Source organism: Schistocerca gregaria, chromosome X (genome assembly GCF_023897955.1).
Source record: "Schistocerca gregaria isolate iqSchGreg1 chromosome X, iqSchGreg1.2, whole genome shotgun sequence".
In the NCBI taxonomy this organism is placed as follows: Eukaryota; Metazoa; Arthropoda; class Insecta; order Orthoptera; family Acrididae; genus Schistocerca; species Schistocerca gregaria.
This window is the reverse complement of record NC_064931.1, coordinates 289,925,034-289,941,999: the sequence shown is the minus strand read 5'-3', so window position 1 is coordinate 289,941,999 and position 16,966 is coordinate 289,925,034. Positions and strand designations below refer to the sequence as shown.

General features: G+C 38.3%; 1 protein-coding gene and 1 long non-coding RNA gene across 2 annotated transcripts in view; one reads left to right on the top strand and one right to left on the bottom strand.

Annotated features, from left to right (window-relative positions):
• Positions 1–14,577, top strand: part of LOC126299127 (uncharacterized) — a 73,873-nt gene extending 59,296 nt beyond the window's left edge. Inside the window, exon 5 of the mRNA XM_049990873.1 lies at positions 14,439–14,577. Coding sequence (XP_049846830.1) covers positions 14,439–14,482 — 44 coding nt within the window. The 3' untranslated portion in view covers positions 14,483–14,577. The remainder of the gene's footprint in view (positions 1–14,438) is intronic.
• On the bottom strand, positions 12,307–15,346 carry LOC126299128 (uncharacterized). The gene is made up of 2 exons (XR_007552726.1): positions 15,023–15,346; positions 12,307–13,349 (listed from the first exon to the last, which is right to left on the bottom strand). It is a non-coding gene; the product is annotated as an uncharacterized LOC126299128 (long non-coding RNA).
• Positions 15,347–16,966: the final 1,620 nt, after the last annotated feature.

Here is a 16,966-nt window from a genome sequence, read left to right as displayed (position 1 = left end):
TCCTTTACTACTTTAAGTGTCTCATTTCCTAAACCGATTCCCTCAGCATCACCCGATTTAATTTGACTACATTCCACTATCCTCGTTTTGCTTTTGTTAATGTTCATCTTATATCCTCCTTTCAAGACACTGTCCATTCCGTTCAACTGCTCTTCCAAGTCCTTTGCCGTCTCTGACAGAATTACAATGTCATCGGCGAACCTCAAAGTTTTTACTTCGTCTCCATGAATTTTAATACCTACTCCAAATTTTTCTTTTGTTTCCTTTACTGCTTGCTCAATATACAGATTGAATAACATTGGGGAGAGGCTACAACCCTGTCTCACTCCTTTCCCAACCACTGCTTCCCTTTCATGCCCCTCGACTCTTATTACTGCCATCTGGTTTCTGTACAAATTATAAATAGCCTTTCGCTCCCTGTATTTTACCCCTGCCACCTTTAGAATTTGAAAAAGAGTATTCCAGTCAACATTGTCAAAAGCTTTCTCTAAGTCTACAAATGCTAGAAACGTAGGTTTGCCTTTTCTTAATCTTTCTTCTAAGATAAGTCGTAAGGTCAGTATTGCCTCACGTGTTCCAACATTTCGACGGAATCCAAACTGATCCTCCCCGAGGTCTGCATCTACCAGTTTTTCCATTCGTCTGTAAAGAATTCGCGTTAGTATTTTGCAGCCGTGGCTTATTAAACTGATTGTTCGGTAATTTTCACATCTGTCAGCACCTGCTTTCTTTGGGATTGGAATTATTATATTCTTCTTGAAGTCTGAGGGTATTTCGCCTGTCTCATACATCTTGCTCACCAGCTGGTAGAGTTTTGTCATGACTGGCTCTCCCAAGGCCGTCAGTAGTTCTAATGGAATGTTGTCTACTCCGGGGGCCTTGTTTCGACTCAGGTCTTTCAGTGCTCTGTCAAACTCTTCACGCAGTATCGTATCTCCCATTTCGTCTTCATCTACATCCTCTTCTATTTCCATAATATTGTCCTCAAGTACATCGCCCTTGTATAAACCTTCTATATACTCCTTCCACCTTTCTGCCTTCCCTTCTTTGCTTAGAACTGGGCTGCCATCTGAGCTCTTGATATTCATACACGTGGTTCTCTTCTCTCCAAAGGTCTCTTTAATTTTCCTGTAGGCAGTATCTATCTTACCCCTAGTGAGATAAGCTTCTACATCCTTACATTTGTCCTCTAGCCATCCCTGTTTAGCCATTTTGCACTTCCTGTCAATCTCATTTTTGAGACGTTTGTATTCCTTTTTGCCTGCTTCATTTACTGCATTTTTATATTTTCTCCTTTCATCAATTAAATTCAATATTTCTTCTGTTACCCAAGGATTTCTAGCAGCCCTCGTCTTTGTACCTACATTATCCTCTGCTGCCTTCACTACTACATCCCTCAGAGCTACCCATTCTTCTTCTACTGTATTTCTTTCCCCTATTCCTGTCAATTGTTCCCTTATGCTTTCTCTGAAACTCTGTACAACCTCAGGTTCTTTCAGTTTATCCAGGTCCCATCTCCTTAATTTCTCACATTTTTGCAGTTTCTTCAGTTTTAATCTACAGGTCATAACCAATAGATTGTGGTCAGAGTCCACATCTGCCCCTGGAAATGTCTTACAACTTAAAACCTGGTTCCTAAATCTCTGTCTTACCATTATATAATCTATCTGATACCTTTTAGTATCTCCAGGGTTCTTCCACGTATACAACCTTCTTTCATGATTCTTAAACCAAGTGCTAGCTATGATTAAGTTGTGCTCTGTGCAAAATTCTACTAGGCGGCTTCCTCTTTCATTTCTTAGCCCCAATCCATATTCACCTACTATGTTTCCTTCTCTCCCTTTTCCTACACTCGAATTCCAGTCACCCATTACTATTAAATTTTCGTCTCCCTTCACTATCTGAATTTCTTTTATTTCATCGTACATTTCTTCAATTTCTTCATCATCTGCAGAGCTAGTTGGCATATAAACTTGTACTACTGTAGTAGGTGTGGGCTTCGTATCTATCTTGGCCACAATAATGCGTTCACTATGCTGTTTGTAGTAGCTTACCCGCATTCCTATTTTCCTATTCATTATTAAACCTACTCCTGCATTACCCCTATTTGATTTTGTGTTTATAACCCTGTATTCACCTGACCAGAAGTCTTGTTCCTCCTGCCACCGAACTTCACTAATTCCCACTATATCTAACTTTAACCTATCCATTTCCCTTTTTAAATTTTCTAACCTACCTGCCCGATTAAGGGATCTGACATTCCACGCTCCGATCCGTAGAACGCCAGTTTTCTTTCTCTTGATAACGACATCCTCCTGAGTAGTCCCCGCCCGGAGATCCGAATGGGGGACTATTTTACCTCCGGAATATTTTACCCAAGAGGATGCCATCATCATTTAATCATACAGTAAAGCTGCATGTCCTCGGGACAAATTACGGCTGTAGTTTCCCGTTGCTTTCAGCCGTTCGCAGTACCAGCACAGCAAGGCCGTTTTGGTTAATGTTGCAAGGCCAGATCAGTCAATCATGCAGACTGTTGCCCCTGCAACTACTGAAAAGGCTGCTGCCCCTCTTCAGGAACCACATGTTTGTCTGGCCTCTCAACAGATACCCCTCCGTTGTGGTTGCACCTACGGTACGGCCATCTGTATCGCTGAGGCACGCAAGCCTCCCCACCAACGGCAAGGTCCATGGTTCATGGGGGGATGTTTATGGGGAGCATGATAAACCACAGGGCCTGCAGTCCAAAGCAGAGGAGGTGGTTGACCATGGTCAAGAGCACCAGCTGATAACCGCTACACTGTGCAGCAAGGAAGAATGGACCCTCGTAGAACAGAGGGGGCAGTTGGAATCACATTTAACAGGCCTGCAAGGCACGCAATTCGCGCTCCACAGTGACTGCTTGTAGGTAGGCTCTTTGCCCAACAGCTAGTATGTTCTCTCTCTCTCTCTCTCTCTCTCTCTCTCTCTCTCTCTCTCTCTCTCTCTCTCTCTCTGACACTCGCAGGTCGGCAGCACCAATTGTCATGGTGCCAAGAGCATAGGGACTGGACCAATGAGGAGAGGGGTTGGGTGCTCTTCTAGGATGAGAGCAGATATTAAGTCTGAGTGGTGGTTGTGGACAAACCCTGTTATGGTGACAGGTGCTTACATAATGCACCTAGAAACATCGTCAGACATGATTGTTTTGGTGTTACAGTGTGGTTAGGCATGATGTTGCATGGGTGTACACAACTCATACTGTACACTCAATGTTATTGTGACGTTGTACTCCTTCCCAGTCTGCATCTTGTCAAGGGTGCATTAGGCCCTGACTTCATTTGCATGACTGCATCAAACAGTGCAGGTGGAGCAGCTCTTGGAACAAGAGGATGTTAGGTGAATGGACTGGCCTGCCTGTTCCCCTGACTTGAATTCAACTGAGCATGTATACAATGCTTTGGGGCAACGTATCGCAGCTCGTCCACTGCACTAATGGTGATCCAGCAGTTGTCGGCTGTGCTGTGGGAGGAAAAGGATGCCCTACCACAAGAGCTTACCAACATGGGAGCACATGCTTTGCATCCGTGATAATCACACACACTATTGAGAAGCATTTTCCGCCATTTGTAATAGCCCAGGGAGCATCATGTATCACAGTTTCAGAGTAATTACTTTCTTTGAATGAAAGTGTGATTCTTGTTACTCTCTTTATGTATTTCTTTATTCCCTATACCATACTGTAAAGGTTCTTTTTATTTATGATCCAAGTTCCATCAAGCTGTGATACTTGGCAGTAACACATCATGGGAAACTTCTTTCGTCCTTTAATTTTGCACATAACTGTAGAATGGTGTTAAAGTCAAATTTGTAAAAAGTAGAATGAATAAATGAGGCAGTTAAAATGATTCCATTCTTATATAAGTACAAATTATTTCGGAAAATGATTATTTGAAGGCTACAATTCAACTCTTAACAGAGCACGATGCCAGTAGTGGAGCTATGGGCATATGGCTGCAGATAACAATCCAAGTCAAGGTCATGGCCCATGCTGCTGGGGCAACTCTGTGTGGTAAATACAAGGTCACTGTGTGACCTGAAACCTATCATGTGTCAAGATAACCCCCATTATCTGCCACACGCACCAGTTGGGGAATTGTATGACACACACACACACACACACGTAAGTCAATGACTTAAAACGGTGAGAAAATCAGAGTCCTTCCCCTGCCTGCCCTCTCCCCTCCTTTATTCACCTCTCTAGCCCAGCTATGGGAGTTTTGCTATTTGTGGACTGCCCATTCTAGTGGAAAGATCAGTTGCAATTGAACTGCCAATGTGATTTTGCTTGGGGGCCAGGATATAAGTTTTTTCTATGAATAAGAATGGGGTATACGAAATTAAACATTAATTTCCTTTTTTATTAAGAATTTGCACGTTAATATTTTCCTTGTGAAATACGGATTTATTTGGCAACAGTTTTTTATTGTACCTACATATTTTCATAATAAATAGAAATGGATACATATGAAGAGACTTCCTTACACTAATACTAGTAAAAATAAAGAGTAAAAATATACTTTTTACAGCTATCATTCTTTTCTGATAAGGTTGTTACATAATAGAAATTTGTATTCACAGTTTTCACTCTTTTTATATGCTGTTTCTGTATACAAGCTGTTATTTAAATGTGAAAATTAGAAATGTATTTAGTAATATATACAATATACACTGTCCAGTCACACATAAATGTGACCACCTGTCAAAAAGATTGAATCACCACCTTTTGTAGCACAGACCACTGTTACGCATTCAAGAACTGTCTTAGTGAGGTTCTTGAAGGTGCTGCCAAGGATGTGGAGCCATGCCACCTCAAGTGTTGCTTTATATTTCTTGATTGAGAAAGCACTCAAGTCTTGGATGGGGGATTCTTTCTGGGGATCAAAGGCAAAAAAACATGGACATGGTTTCTAAAATACAGAAAAGGGCCATAAGACAATAACTGGAAGTAGTAGTTTGTCTCACTGTAAAGAGCTGTTTAAAACATTGGGCATTCTTACTTAACCAAGTGATTACATCTATGAATCTGTGGTGTATATCAGGGAAAATAATACTAAATATTACATTTACAGTATTGTACGTAAAAATAGAACAAGAGGCAGTTTGGAATTACATTTACCCAGGAAAACCAAACAAAAAACTCGGAACAATATTTTATGTACAATAAATATCGAAAGAAGAATGCTGAAGATTATATGGGTAGATCACATAACTAATGAGGAGGTACTGAATAGAATTGGGGAGAAATCTGTGGCATAACTTGACTAGAAGAAGGGATCAGTTGGTAGGACATATTCTGAGGCATCAAGGGATCACCAATTTAGTATTGGAGGGCAGTGTCGAGGGTAAAAATCGTAGAGGGAGACCAAGAGATGAATACACTAAGCAGATTCAGAAGGATGTAGGTTGCAGTAGGTACTGGGAGGTGAAGTAGTTTGCACAGGCTAGAGTAGCATGGAGAGCTACATGAAACAAGACCACAACGTCAAATTTCGAAAGGAAGTGAAAAAGTTTACTAGAATAGACCTATTTAAAAAGGCAGCTAAAACATTATTCAAGATTGATGCATGCTACACAATTGAGGGGGTCTCCAGCAAACCCCATCTTTCCAAAGTTAAATTAACATTTATAAATTACAAGTTTTCTCAGAAGTATCTAAGCTAGAAAATTGAAACTTTTAGACATTTATTGGATACAACTTGACACAGGCATTTTTAAAAATTTGAATTCAGTTGTTAGATTCACCACTTTTGTGCCATTTTTGTTTATAAATTCATCAGAATACAGGTTTTTGGGAAAAAGACTTCGTTAAGTTATGCAGAAGGGACTGTAACATTTCCAGGCAATTTGAAGGAAATTGGTTTGGTAGAGCCTGACAACACATAATTTGTATGAAAAATAAAGCTTTTGGAAATCAAATGATGAAGTTTGGATTACCTTTCCACAGGATGGATTATCTTCATCTTATGGAAACTGCTCCTCCAGCTTCTTCTTTGTCCTTCTCCTCTTTACTCTGGCTTGTATTTCTAGGCTATTTGCAGCCCTGTCAGCAGCCCAGACATGTTCCTTGTCTAAAGCGAGCATAGTTTGTACCATGTTGAAACCCATCTCCATTCCCATATTTCAAAATACTTTGCACCCTACAACATTGCCATAATTGAAAGTAGCAACAGCATCATACACAAAAAAAGTGTTTCTATTCCAACGAACACAGTCTTGGGGATTCTGGACCATGTAACACTATTTACACTTTCATTGCAGTTTTGAGTTTTTCCATGCACACACTCTTTCAACAGTTCAGGTGCTGTGAACTCTCTGAAAATAGTTTTATCACCTTCGTTACCACATCAAGCAGACTACGTTTGAGTGTACACTTCACCAGTTATCAGGTCCTTGTTGTACTTCAACCAACTGTTTTCTTCTATGGGACACAATGATAGGAACTTCCGTTGCTTTAAAAAGTATAAAAAAAGCCCGAACAGCCTTCATTTCAATCGACACTGTGTGTTTTGCCTAATAGCCATTCCGTAATAGTTCTGTATTTTGTCATTTACTCTGACAGTTAACCTTCCCTCCCCATCCAATCTTCCAATTCTTTACCATCACTGAGGGTGGTTTTTTTTGTACAAACCTTTTAGCCACTGAAGTCTTGATCCTATTCGTTTCTGTACATGCCAAATACACTCAAATTTATGCACTACATCATCATCACAGGGATTCAGTTCGTGTATCTGAAACTTTTAGTATCACTGTCACCAAGGTAATTGATCTATCACACTGTATCACATGCAACATAATGTTGAAATATACTAGGAACACAGCCACTACAGTTAAAAAGCAATCCGTCTGCAGGCCACAAGTGGCCCATCGGGACCATCCGATCGCTGTGTCATCCACAGATGAGGATAGGAGGGACGTGTGGTCAGCACACCACTCTCCCAGTCGTTATGATGGTTTTCTGTCACCAAAGCCACTACTATTCGGTCGAGTAGCTCCTCAATTGGCATCACGAGGCTGAGTGCATCCCAAAAAATGGCAACAGCACATGGCGGCCTGGATGGTCACCCATCCAAGTGCCAGCCACGCCCGACAGCACTTAACTTCAGTTATCTGACGGGAACCGGTGTATCCACTGCGGCAAGACTGTTGCTGCCACTACAATTAGCTGTGGTATTATTCTCATGTTTACCTTTACTTTTTTGTGGACACCTACAACATTTAGAGATTATGGCTATATCTAAAACATTCCCTGTATACGTACTGCTGGCAGATACTACACCATGAAGAGCTGTGTGTCCCTGTTTATGCCAGGTGCCCTCAAATGTTGTAACCAAGTCTACTACCACTGTTTCCTACTAATGCCTCTGCCACAGCTTTCTTCATCAATTCTATACAGGCATATTCTCCTTTACCCCCTATAAATTTATTATAGTTTGTAAACTTGGTTGGGGGATTTGGAAGATTTATCAGGCCACAGAAAACTGCAGAAGCACCCTTACCAATTGTACACAAGACAAACAAATCTAATGTTGTGTTCATAGATTGTGCTACCATTTTCTTCATTTGGTGTTATTGCAACACTGCTCCAAAAGATGGTCATGTATAAACACTTACCACACTTCAATTCCATTTCACTGGGAAGTCATACATGACTTTTGATTGATAGATAGATAAAGTTTATTGGGCACCCAACTGCGCGGTTATCAGCACCCGTACAAATTCCCAACCTTTGCTCAGTCCGATCTCACCACTTTCATGAATGATGATATGATAAGGGCAACACAAACACCCAGTCATCTCAAAGCAGTTGAAAATAACTGACCCTGCCGGGAATCAAACCCAGGACCCTAGGATTGAGAAGCGAGAACACGACTGCGAAACCACGATCTGCAAACATTTCTGATAGTGTGTTCCAAACCAATGTCACGACACTGAATACATCTTACCGTTTGCAAAAATTCTGTTGAGAACTGACATGTCAAATATTCCATTTACAACTGATTTGCCCATAAAACATTCAGTTTTCACTAACTCAATCATCTTCCCTTCAAGTATCTTTTCCTCACTTTCATTGCAATGACAGGTGTACCAGCAAGGTTACGTTCACACACTTGTTTCAGTAATAACACCTACCTTTGGCTTTCCATGATTTCTCCTTTTCTTGGAAGCCTTCAGAGGATGCCTAGTCAACTTTACATTTAGCAATGATTGTCCTTCAATAAAACAGAGACTTCAATGAATAGAATTCACTACGAATATTTTCAGGAGTACAAAAGTGTAAATAAACATGAAACACATGACAATCGAGCAAGTGATATATACTGAACTATCACAGGTTAGCCAAAGCACTTATTTTGTAGTACATGTTTTCTCTCACGTCACTAAAATGTACATGATGAGTGTACAGATTCATGAGCACAACATTTGACAGCAGTTTAACAGCACCACAGTGGGTCACACCCATACATAACACATTTCAAAAATATTTTAAAAATAGTCATATCTTCTGAACTGAATAAATTATATATCAATTGAAAAGGGAAAGTCGGTACATTTTCAAAATGCAAAAAGTAAAAATTGAACATTTCATGATTTTGAACCCTTCTGGGGCCCCTGAAAAAAATCACACAGAGTAGAGAATATTAATGTATGGAAATAACTACAGTATCTTGTCACATCTAAATAAATAATTATGGTTTACTGATTTCCCAAGGAAACGAAGAGTCAAGATGGAAAATGCATGACAGTACTGTCTGTCAACTTTTTTTTTTTTTTTTTTTTGTTGGACAGTGCCACATTGTTGAATATGGGGTCTGGAGTTGATGAAAAGGGTGCACCAGCATTTTCACAGTCCAGGAGTCATCATTGGGGGTTCTCACTGTACTTGGCTATGAAGAACAAAACCATGTTTGCAATTTAACTGAAACGAACTGTACTTAGATTGAGGAACAGTATACAATAGGCATTTACCAAAAGGGAGAGTGTTACTGTAAAGACACTGACCTCATACCTGGGAGGATGGAATTGCTCTGTTTAGCCATCCTGATTTAGGTTTTTCATGTTATTTCTGGATTCTAAGGCAAATGCCAGGATAATTCCTTAACCAAGGCCATGGCTGACCTCTGTCCTATCCCATCCCCAAAGGCTACTACCCTTAAAAAGCATGTTAGGTATGCTGTGTGTTGTATATTGTGGCCTATTTGTTTGCACTGTATTATCTTAACAAATCGTGTATCACTGAGAGGTGAGCCTTGGATGAATAAGTAAGTAAATACATACTATAACCAAACATCTTAAAGAAGCTTCTTCAGGAACCTAGGGATTTTTACACTTTCATGCCAAACCATACACTCCTTTATAAAGCATTTGTGATTAATATGATAAGCACAAATTTAGGATGAGATCAGCAAGTCCCAACCACAATACTAGAAGTAGAAATTATTTCTGTATAGACCATGCATCCCTCTCAAAAGCTAAGAGTGGAGTTCTATATTCTGGTGCAGATGTGTCTAGGGCAGCAAGCAGGAACTGTACATCCTCAAATACTGTACCTATTTAAAAACCAAGTGAAAGAGTACCTCATTAGCAACTCCTTCCCAAAAGTTTGAAAACACTCAAGAACGTAAATTCTGTGCCACTGTAGTATTGGGTTGGCACATAAGTTCATAGAATATTTACATAAGGTTTATAAACAGAAAAGATACACACAATAGACTAGTTGCCAATAATATATTTTCCTTCACTATTTAGATTCCACATCTGTAGAAATAATGTGACTTTGAGGCGAAGAACTCATTGAGATATGTTCAGAGCGCAGTTTCATCCAGAAAGTAAGTTCCTTGAATGTTGTTTGATAGAAAGCATAAAAGTTGAAAATCTGAGGGTGCAAGATCACGTGAATAAAGTGTGTGCAGAATGACTTTCCAACTCAACTTCTGAATAGTGTTTATTAGTCTAACTGAAAGTGGATGGGCATTATCGTGGAGTAGCATTGCTTCACGCAGTCTTCTAGTCATTGTTCTTGGATTGCATTTGCGAGACGTCTCAGCTGTTGACAATAAATGTTAGTAGTGATGTTTCCAACTTGGGGAAGTAATTCATTGTACACCACCCCATCATTGTTCCACCAGATCTGTACTGCCATCTTTTGTGGCTGTGCACAGGTCTTTGTATAGGAAGTTAGCAAATGTGTTGAGCTCAACCATTCCTATCTTTTCTTTACATTACAATATAGACATCATTTCTCATCATCAGTAGTGATACAGGATAGACTGAGTGATGTGACATAGTGATTAGTACGCTGGACTTTGATTCGGGAGGTTGGTTCAAATCCGTAACCGGCCATCCAGATTTAGGTTTTACATGATTTCTCTAAATCACTCAGAGCAAATGCTAGGATGGTTCCTTTGAAAGGGCATGGCTGATTTTCTTCCCCATCTTTGAAGTAATCCGAACTTGTGCTCTGTATCTCATGACTTTGATGTTGAAGGGACATTAAACCTTAATCAGTCACACACTGATAAAGGATAAGAATGGTCAGTGTTGTTCATGAGCCAGTTGATGATGAGCAAGCAGGGATGATTTTGTTTTGGAACATGTGGTAGTCATACCCCCAATTTTTGAACCTTCCACATTGTAAGTAAATGTCACAATGATGGAATGGTCATAGTATATCCCATTTGCCAGTTATTGAGTACACTAACATGGATCATTGTTGATTAATGCATTGGAATTTTCATCATCAAATGAGTTCTCCCTGAATGTGGAGTCACACTAATGTCAAAATGATCCTCAAAAAAATAAAACCATTTTCTTGCCGTACTCTGTCCAATGGCATTATACCCATACATAGCGCAAATGTTCCTGGCTGTCTCTGCTGTCACCCTTCTACTGAACTCAAAGAGAAGAATATGTCAGAAATGTTCAGATTTTTTCACGGGCACTCCATTTTCTAGTGTTCACAGCACCATTCATTATCTCAGAATGAAAAATGACAATATGTAAACTCAGACAGCAACAGTGCACTAAAAAATAACAATTTATAAACAAACCCATAGCAACTGAAATGCCAAAATGCAAAACAAACACATTATGAACTTTTGCACCAATCTAATATTTGTTTTAGGCAGAACCTGATTTTGCCAATATACACACAGCTGATAGTGATCTGTAGGAAGCTAAATAAATCCTTTGTTTAAAGTATGAGATTAGATAGCTGCAGCTGCTACTGCTACTTGAGCAGTTTTGTTTTGTTTTTTCTTTTGTTTTCTTTAAAGTAGCTGTCTTTCTTGCAACATATGTACATAAAAGAAGTACTTAATTACCACATTTATCAGTTCAAAAAGATTATCAGTGGTAATATTTTGTTGTTGGTGGTGTACTTTACAACAGTAGCCAACAGTATAGCTTTGTCCTGTTAATGTGTAACGCGACTCATTCCATATCTCTGAAAGCACTCGTTTATGATGGGATTGATGAAAAAAGATGTGTGTATGAATGAAGTATTTAATTAGTCACTCAAACTTCAATAGTGTCCTACAAAACAGGGAGGAAGAAGAAGAATTTTTGATGTGTAACACCCTGTAAAGCCTTCTGGAAGCTGGTGAAGCCTTGTACTAACATATTATTGTATCAACTTCAGCACACCACCTTATTTCACCCATTCTTGTAGTACTCAAATGTAAAAGTAGTCTTCTTTTCAAAAATCTTAATTGCCTATGTTGTGTACATATATATAAGTTAAAATATCATGTCTAGATTAGTTTCAGTTGTCAATGCAACCATCCTTAGATCTGAAAATGAGTAGAAAATACAGAAAATTACCCTAGAACTTTTTGATACAAAGTAATCTAATCTTCACACTTAAAATGTCACTAAGACATCAATGGAAGTTCAATATAATGGTCCCCAAACTACTGTAGCACCGTTCTGACATCGAGACACAAACATTGACGTCATCATCAGCGAAGATATTAAGCAAGAGTAATAACCTACTAGTCATGGTACTCTGGTGTATGGGATGAATCTCAAATGGAAATATTATGATTTTTTTAACATACCATGCTCATATAATAGACAGGGTGAACAAGAAACAAGATGCCAACTTAGTGTATTATCACACTTAGATATGGGATGAGTCACAGGAGAGGAATATACATTAAAGTTAGAAACATACATACATACATTTTTGAATTAGTAATACAGGACACATTGTTAATAGTATGTCATTATTCAACTTTTATTTTTTAGCCTTCAAGCATGTCAGGTAAAAAAAAAAAAAAAAAAAAAAAAAAAATAATCTATACTTGTACATTCTAATTACTCTAGGTTGTCAAATTTGTAGGTAAGCTATATGAAAACACTAACAGTTAAAGGTATCACATGAAATAAATGAATCAGGTCAAACTTAAAAGCAACAGAAACATTTACGTATACAGTGATTACCCAAAACCTTATGACCACCTGTTCGTTAACTTGTTTCTTCGTAGCTGGAATGAAATATATCACTGATTCTGTGTATCAGGGATTGAACAAGGTGTTGGTAAGTTTGTGGTGGTATTAGACATCTATGCACAGGTCATATTTGACATCTATGCACAGGTCATGAATCATTTAACACCTAGTTAACTTGTTTCTTCGTAGCTGGAATGAAATATATCACTGATTCTGTGTATCAGGGATTGAACAAGGTGTTGGTAAGTTTGTGGTGGTATTAGACATCTATGCACAGGTCATGAATCATTTAACACCTAGTTGTAGTTTCACTATCTCTCTACCTCTTTCTGTAGATGCTCATAACAGTAGCATGTTATCATCTGACCACCTTTCACCATGGTTGACATAGTCATTCATGGGCTCTGTGTAATAATAATATGCCCTTTGTCAAAGTCACTTATCTCAGTGGATTTCCCCATTTGCAGCCCAATCTTCACTAGAGTGATCCCTGTCCATGTTTGCTCTGCTTACACACTTTTGCTGCCACATCACATGCATGCAGCGCCACAAGGTGGCATCCAACATTGCTGCAATTGGGTGTGGTCATAATGTTTTGGCTGATCAATGTATAAGAGACATTAAACTTCATTATTTTATATTAGCATTCATTAAAATTCATCTACTCAATAAAAGCAACGTTCCCATTTATTGCCCTTGTATTGCCATGGACTTAGCATATCTTGCTTTAGTCAAGTTTTACTTCATGTTTCAAACTTGGTAGATACTGGTACTAGTACACAATTGGGGCACAGTGTCGCCTATGCTGGTCAGCTGTATGTGGTGTTCTTCAATTGCAGCACATACATCCAATCACTCTGAAATAAATGATGGCCAAAGGTAATATTATGGTGCACATCATACTAGGGTGTATCTATCATCATCATCATCATCATCATCATTAAAAAAAAAATAAAAGAGTCAATAATTAATCAAGTACACTGCACATGTTGAGCAGGTTTCCAACTTTACTCTGTATTAACATATCCAAGTACACTTCCGCATGCTAGAACATTGGGCTTTCATATTTTTGGCTGGGATGTATCATATAGTTAAATAAGACAGAATTCTAATTCTCCAGTTCTGATCAAGGTTTTCCAGAGGTTTCCCTCTTTGTCAAGGAAAATTCCAGAACTATAATTCTCCTCCCAAAAAATTTCCACATTGGAACTCCCATCTGTCGCAATACAATTATGTGTAGAACAGTTGATAAGAAAATGTATAAAAACCAAGGAGTGGGTGTAAATGTTATTACAGAGTTTAATTCAATTTAACTATAATACCATGATACTGTCTTGAGTATTTTTTGCATACTTTATGTTTATTAAAGTGCTACCTATTGTCAAACTCATTTTTGGTGATTTCTCCCCAACATCATAATAGACAAATAATGTTCCCTTAATTTATTTATGCGTCATTCGTATTTCTGTGTAAGTGATGCCTCAAGTATCAAACAAACATTTTGAAGGGGAATGAGGCTTATGTTATGTTATCAGACAAGATGATTAAATTACCATCCATTCTATCTGAGTTTCGCAGCTGAATAAGAAATTAAATTTACTGATCTCAAGCTTTAGTTTATTCTCCTCAGTAAGTTTTCCATCAAGAATAGATGGAACTAAACAACAGTGATTTAAAACTAGTTTCAATCACCCATGAAATAGATTTTAGTCCAGTCAATTTACCTGACCAAAACTGTCATATGATAGCAACAAAGTGTTCTCATTAATCAGTTTTACAATGCATGGAAAAAGTACAACTTAGCAGAAATATATAAATGCTGATTCAGCCACTTTATGGTATTTAAAAAGAATTTAATCAATTAACAACTATGATACTCAGTACATGAGAAAATAATTTTCAAAAAATATTTAAAGTTATATTAATCCAATTTTTCTTTACAACAGGTATGGTACAAGACAATTACAGTGCAAGCACAGAGAGAGGGTGAACGACATACAGGATCAGAGTAACTTATGTCAGGAAAAGAGAGCTTTATTTAATGTAGTATTATACCTACAATAAACATTTAAAAGTTCATTACAGAACGAGGAATACTTAAATTCTCTACTACCAGTATGTCATAAGAACTGTAAAAACCTTGTGCTATGCACAAGAAAAATTCCATCAACAACAAAAGGAAATTTAGAGCATTATTATGCATGAAACAAATAATTGTGGCAAATTAAAAGCCCAGTAGATGAAGATCAAGAAACGTCAAGAGCACAAAAAATTCGCCTAGTCTAATTTTTGCACAGTGGTAGGAGGAAGTGCAATGAGCAATGAACTAATAATTCTGACCCACGTGTGTGCAAAAGCGGATGTAGGGGCTCTAGTGCATTTTCATGTGGTAAACACGATTAATATTTTTTCTTCGCTCATTTCGTTTACCAATAAACATTTATTTCTCACCACTTCCTTAATGTGGAAACTATCAGTGCGAGAGAAAAATGAATAGAACCATTTCTGTAGGACATTAAACTATACTTACATAAAGATGAAGCATCATTCTTGTGCTATGGTGGCAGTTATTCCATTTTAACGTCCATATTTCAGTTTTATGAAGTGTAGTTGCATATTTCACTATTACGATGTGCACTCGTGAAATACACTGTGTTATGCTGTATTGTATTTGTTACGAACTCCTCACTAAAATCACAAATCTGGTCTGATATTTCATACGATCGTATTTTGTTCATCAGGCAACAGCACGGACCTTTACCGAACGTCTTCCGAAAGTGTACAGCGGGACAACAATCCCTTCCCTCGAGATCAATACTTACAAACGTGACCTATCGCCAAAGAACTTCCGCGTAGCAGACCTTCCTGATACAGAAACATGTAAGTTATGGTCAAACAACTTAGCCACAGGAAGTGCAAGAGTGTTGCACATATAGAAACTTAAAAAGCTATTATAGATCGCAAAGTTTTTTTTAATACACATTATGAATTTTTTTATCCATATTTTTGTCGGAGAACTGAGATCTAGGAAGTACACTGATTTTACACACATGAGATTTTGAAAGCTATTACAAATTATACAATGACAGTTACAGCACACTCTAACATAACAGTCGCGACACTCACTGCTGTGAAAGTTGTTACCGTTTGACAGATGGAGCGACAGTAGTACTCCAAGCGGCGAGTAAGATGAACATTTGACGTGTCGTAAGAATAATGTTCGTTTTGCATCCATTTCCTACGTAATTTACGAAATATTTGAGTTATTTTCTTTCCTCTAAGGGTTTGTGTAGTATCAGAAGGCATATATGTTTCTAAAAATGATTCTAAAATAAGCGCAAGTATTGACAAAAACCATGAATCGAGTGGCAAGCTACAACACGTTCGTGAAGAAACACTTGTGACACTGGATAGAAGTGCAGTTTACCATGTTGATATCAAAAGAATATAAACACACCGATTCACACGTAAGAAGCACAGACATGTACATGCTAAAGCGATCGACAGCTCATTTATCGTTCTGTAGGCCTACTGTATTTGTCATTGTTGTCACCTGTTACCACAAGTACGACCTTCATCTTTATATTATTCCCAGTGGGACAAGCAACTGCCAAGGAATGGGAGAAATATATTGAAAACACAATGAGCTGATTACATTACATTTCACGTAAAACCAAATATTTGAATAATTTTCAATCTGTTAGTCAACAAAGTGTTAACAAAATAATGGCATCACACGAAGGAAGCAAGGAAAATTAAGTGACTAACAACAGAAGTGAATGAAATACATGCCAAACGCTTTTGTAAGACACTAATAACTCCACTTAATCTAACCACTTCATCGTCAAAGCGTGTCTGTGTTGACGATTCACACTAATTTGGCACTGATACATGGACAGTTGAACTGTCTGCTTCTGTGTCATAGGACTGTTTTGCAGATTTAGATGGATTGTCGAATCTTTGTGGCAGTTTCCTCTGCATCGTCAGTTGAGGTGGCTTATTTTGGATGTCAAACAGTATGGGTACTGCATTCTACACGAGTTCATTATTGCCTGCGTTCATGAACTGATTTTGTTCGAAATGTAGCAAACAAAACCTAATATTATCGTACAGGTAAATAGGTTTTTTTCATAAGGTCCTCTCGTCTGCTACTAACTAACCATTTTCTGCTCCTAAAACGAAACATTAATCATTAACACACATTTAGTATGCAAGTGAATCCTGACGATACAGTTCAGTAACATGATGGTATATCTCTCTGAGGATCCATAGGAAACGTAAAAAAAGAGAGTTGTGGTGTCTTCTTCCTGTTGTTGCTGCAGTTTAATCCGCTACAAACGCTCCAGCTTGTAAAAACCATTGTAGAAATCAAAGTAAACAAACACTTTTCGGTTCCACGATCGCGCAGAACTCACAGTTTAAGTTATTGGCCGCTTGGAGCGCTGCTGGTGCGGCAGGCAACAAAATCGAGTCG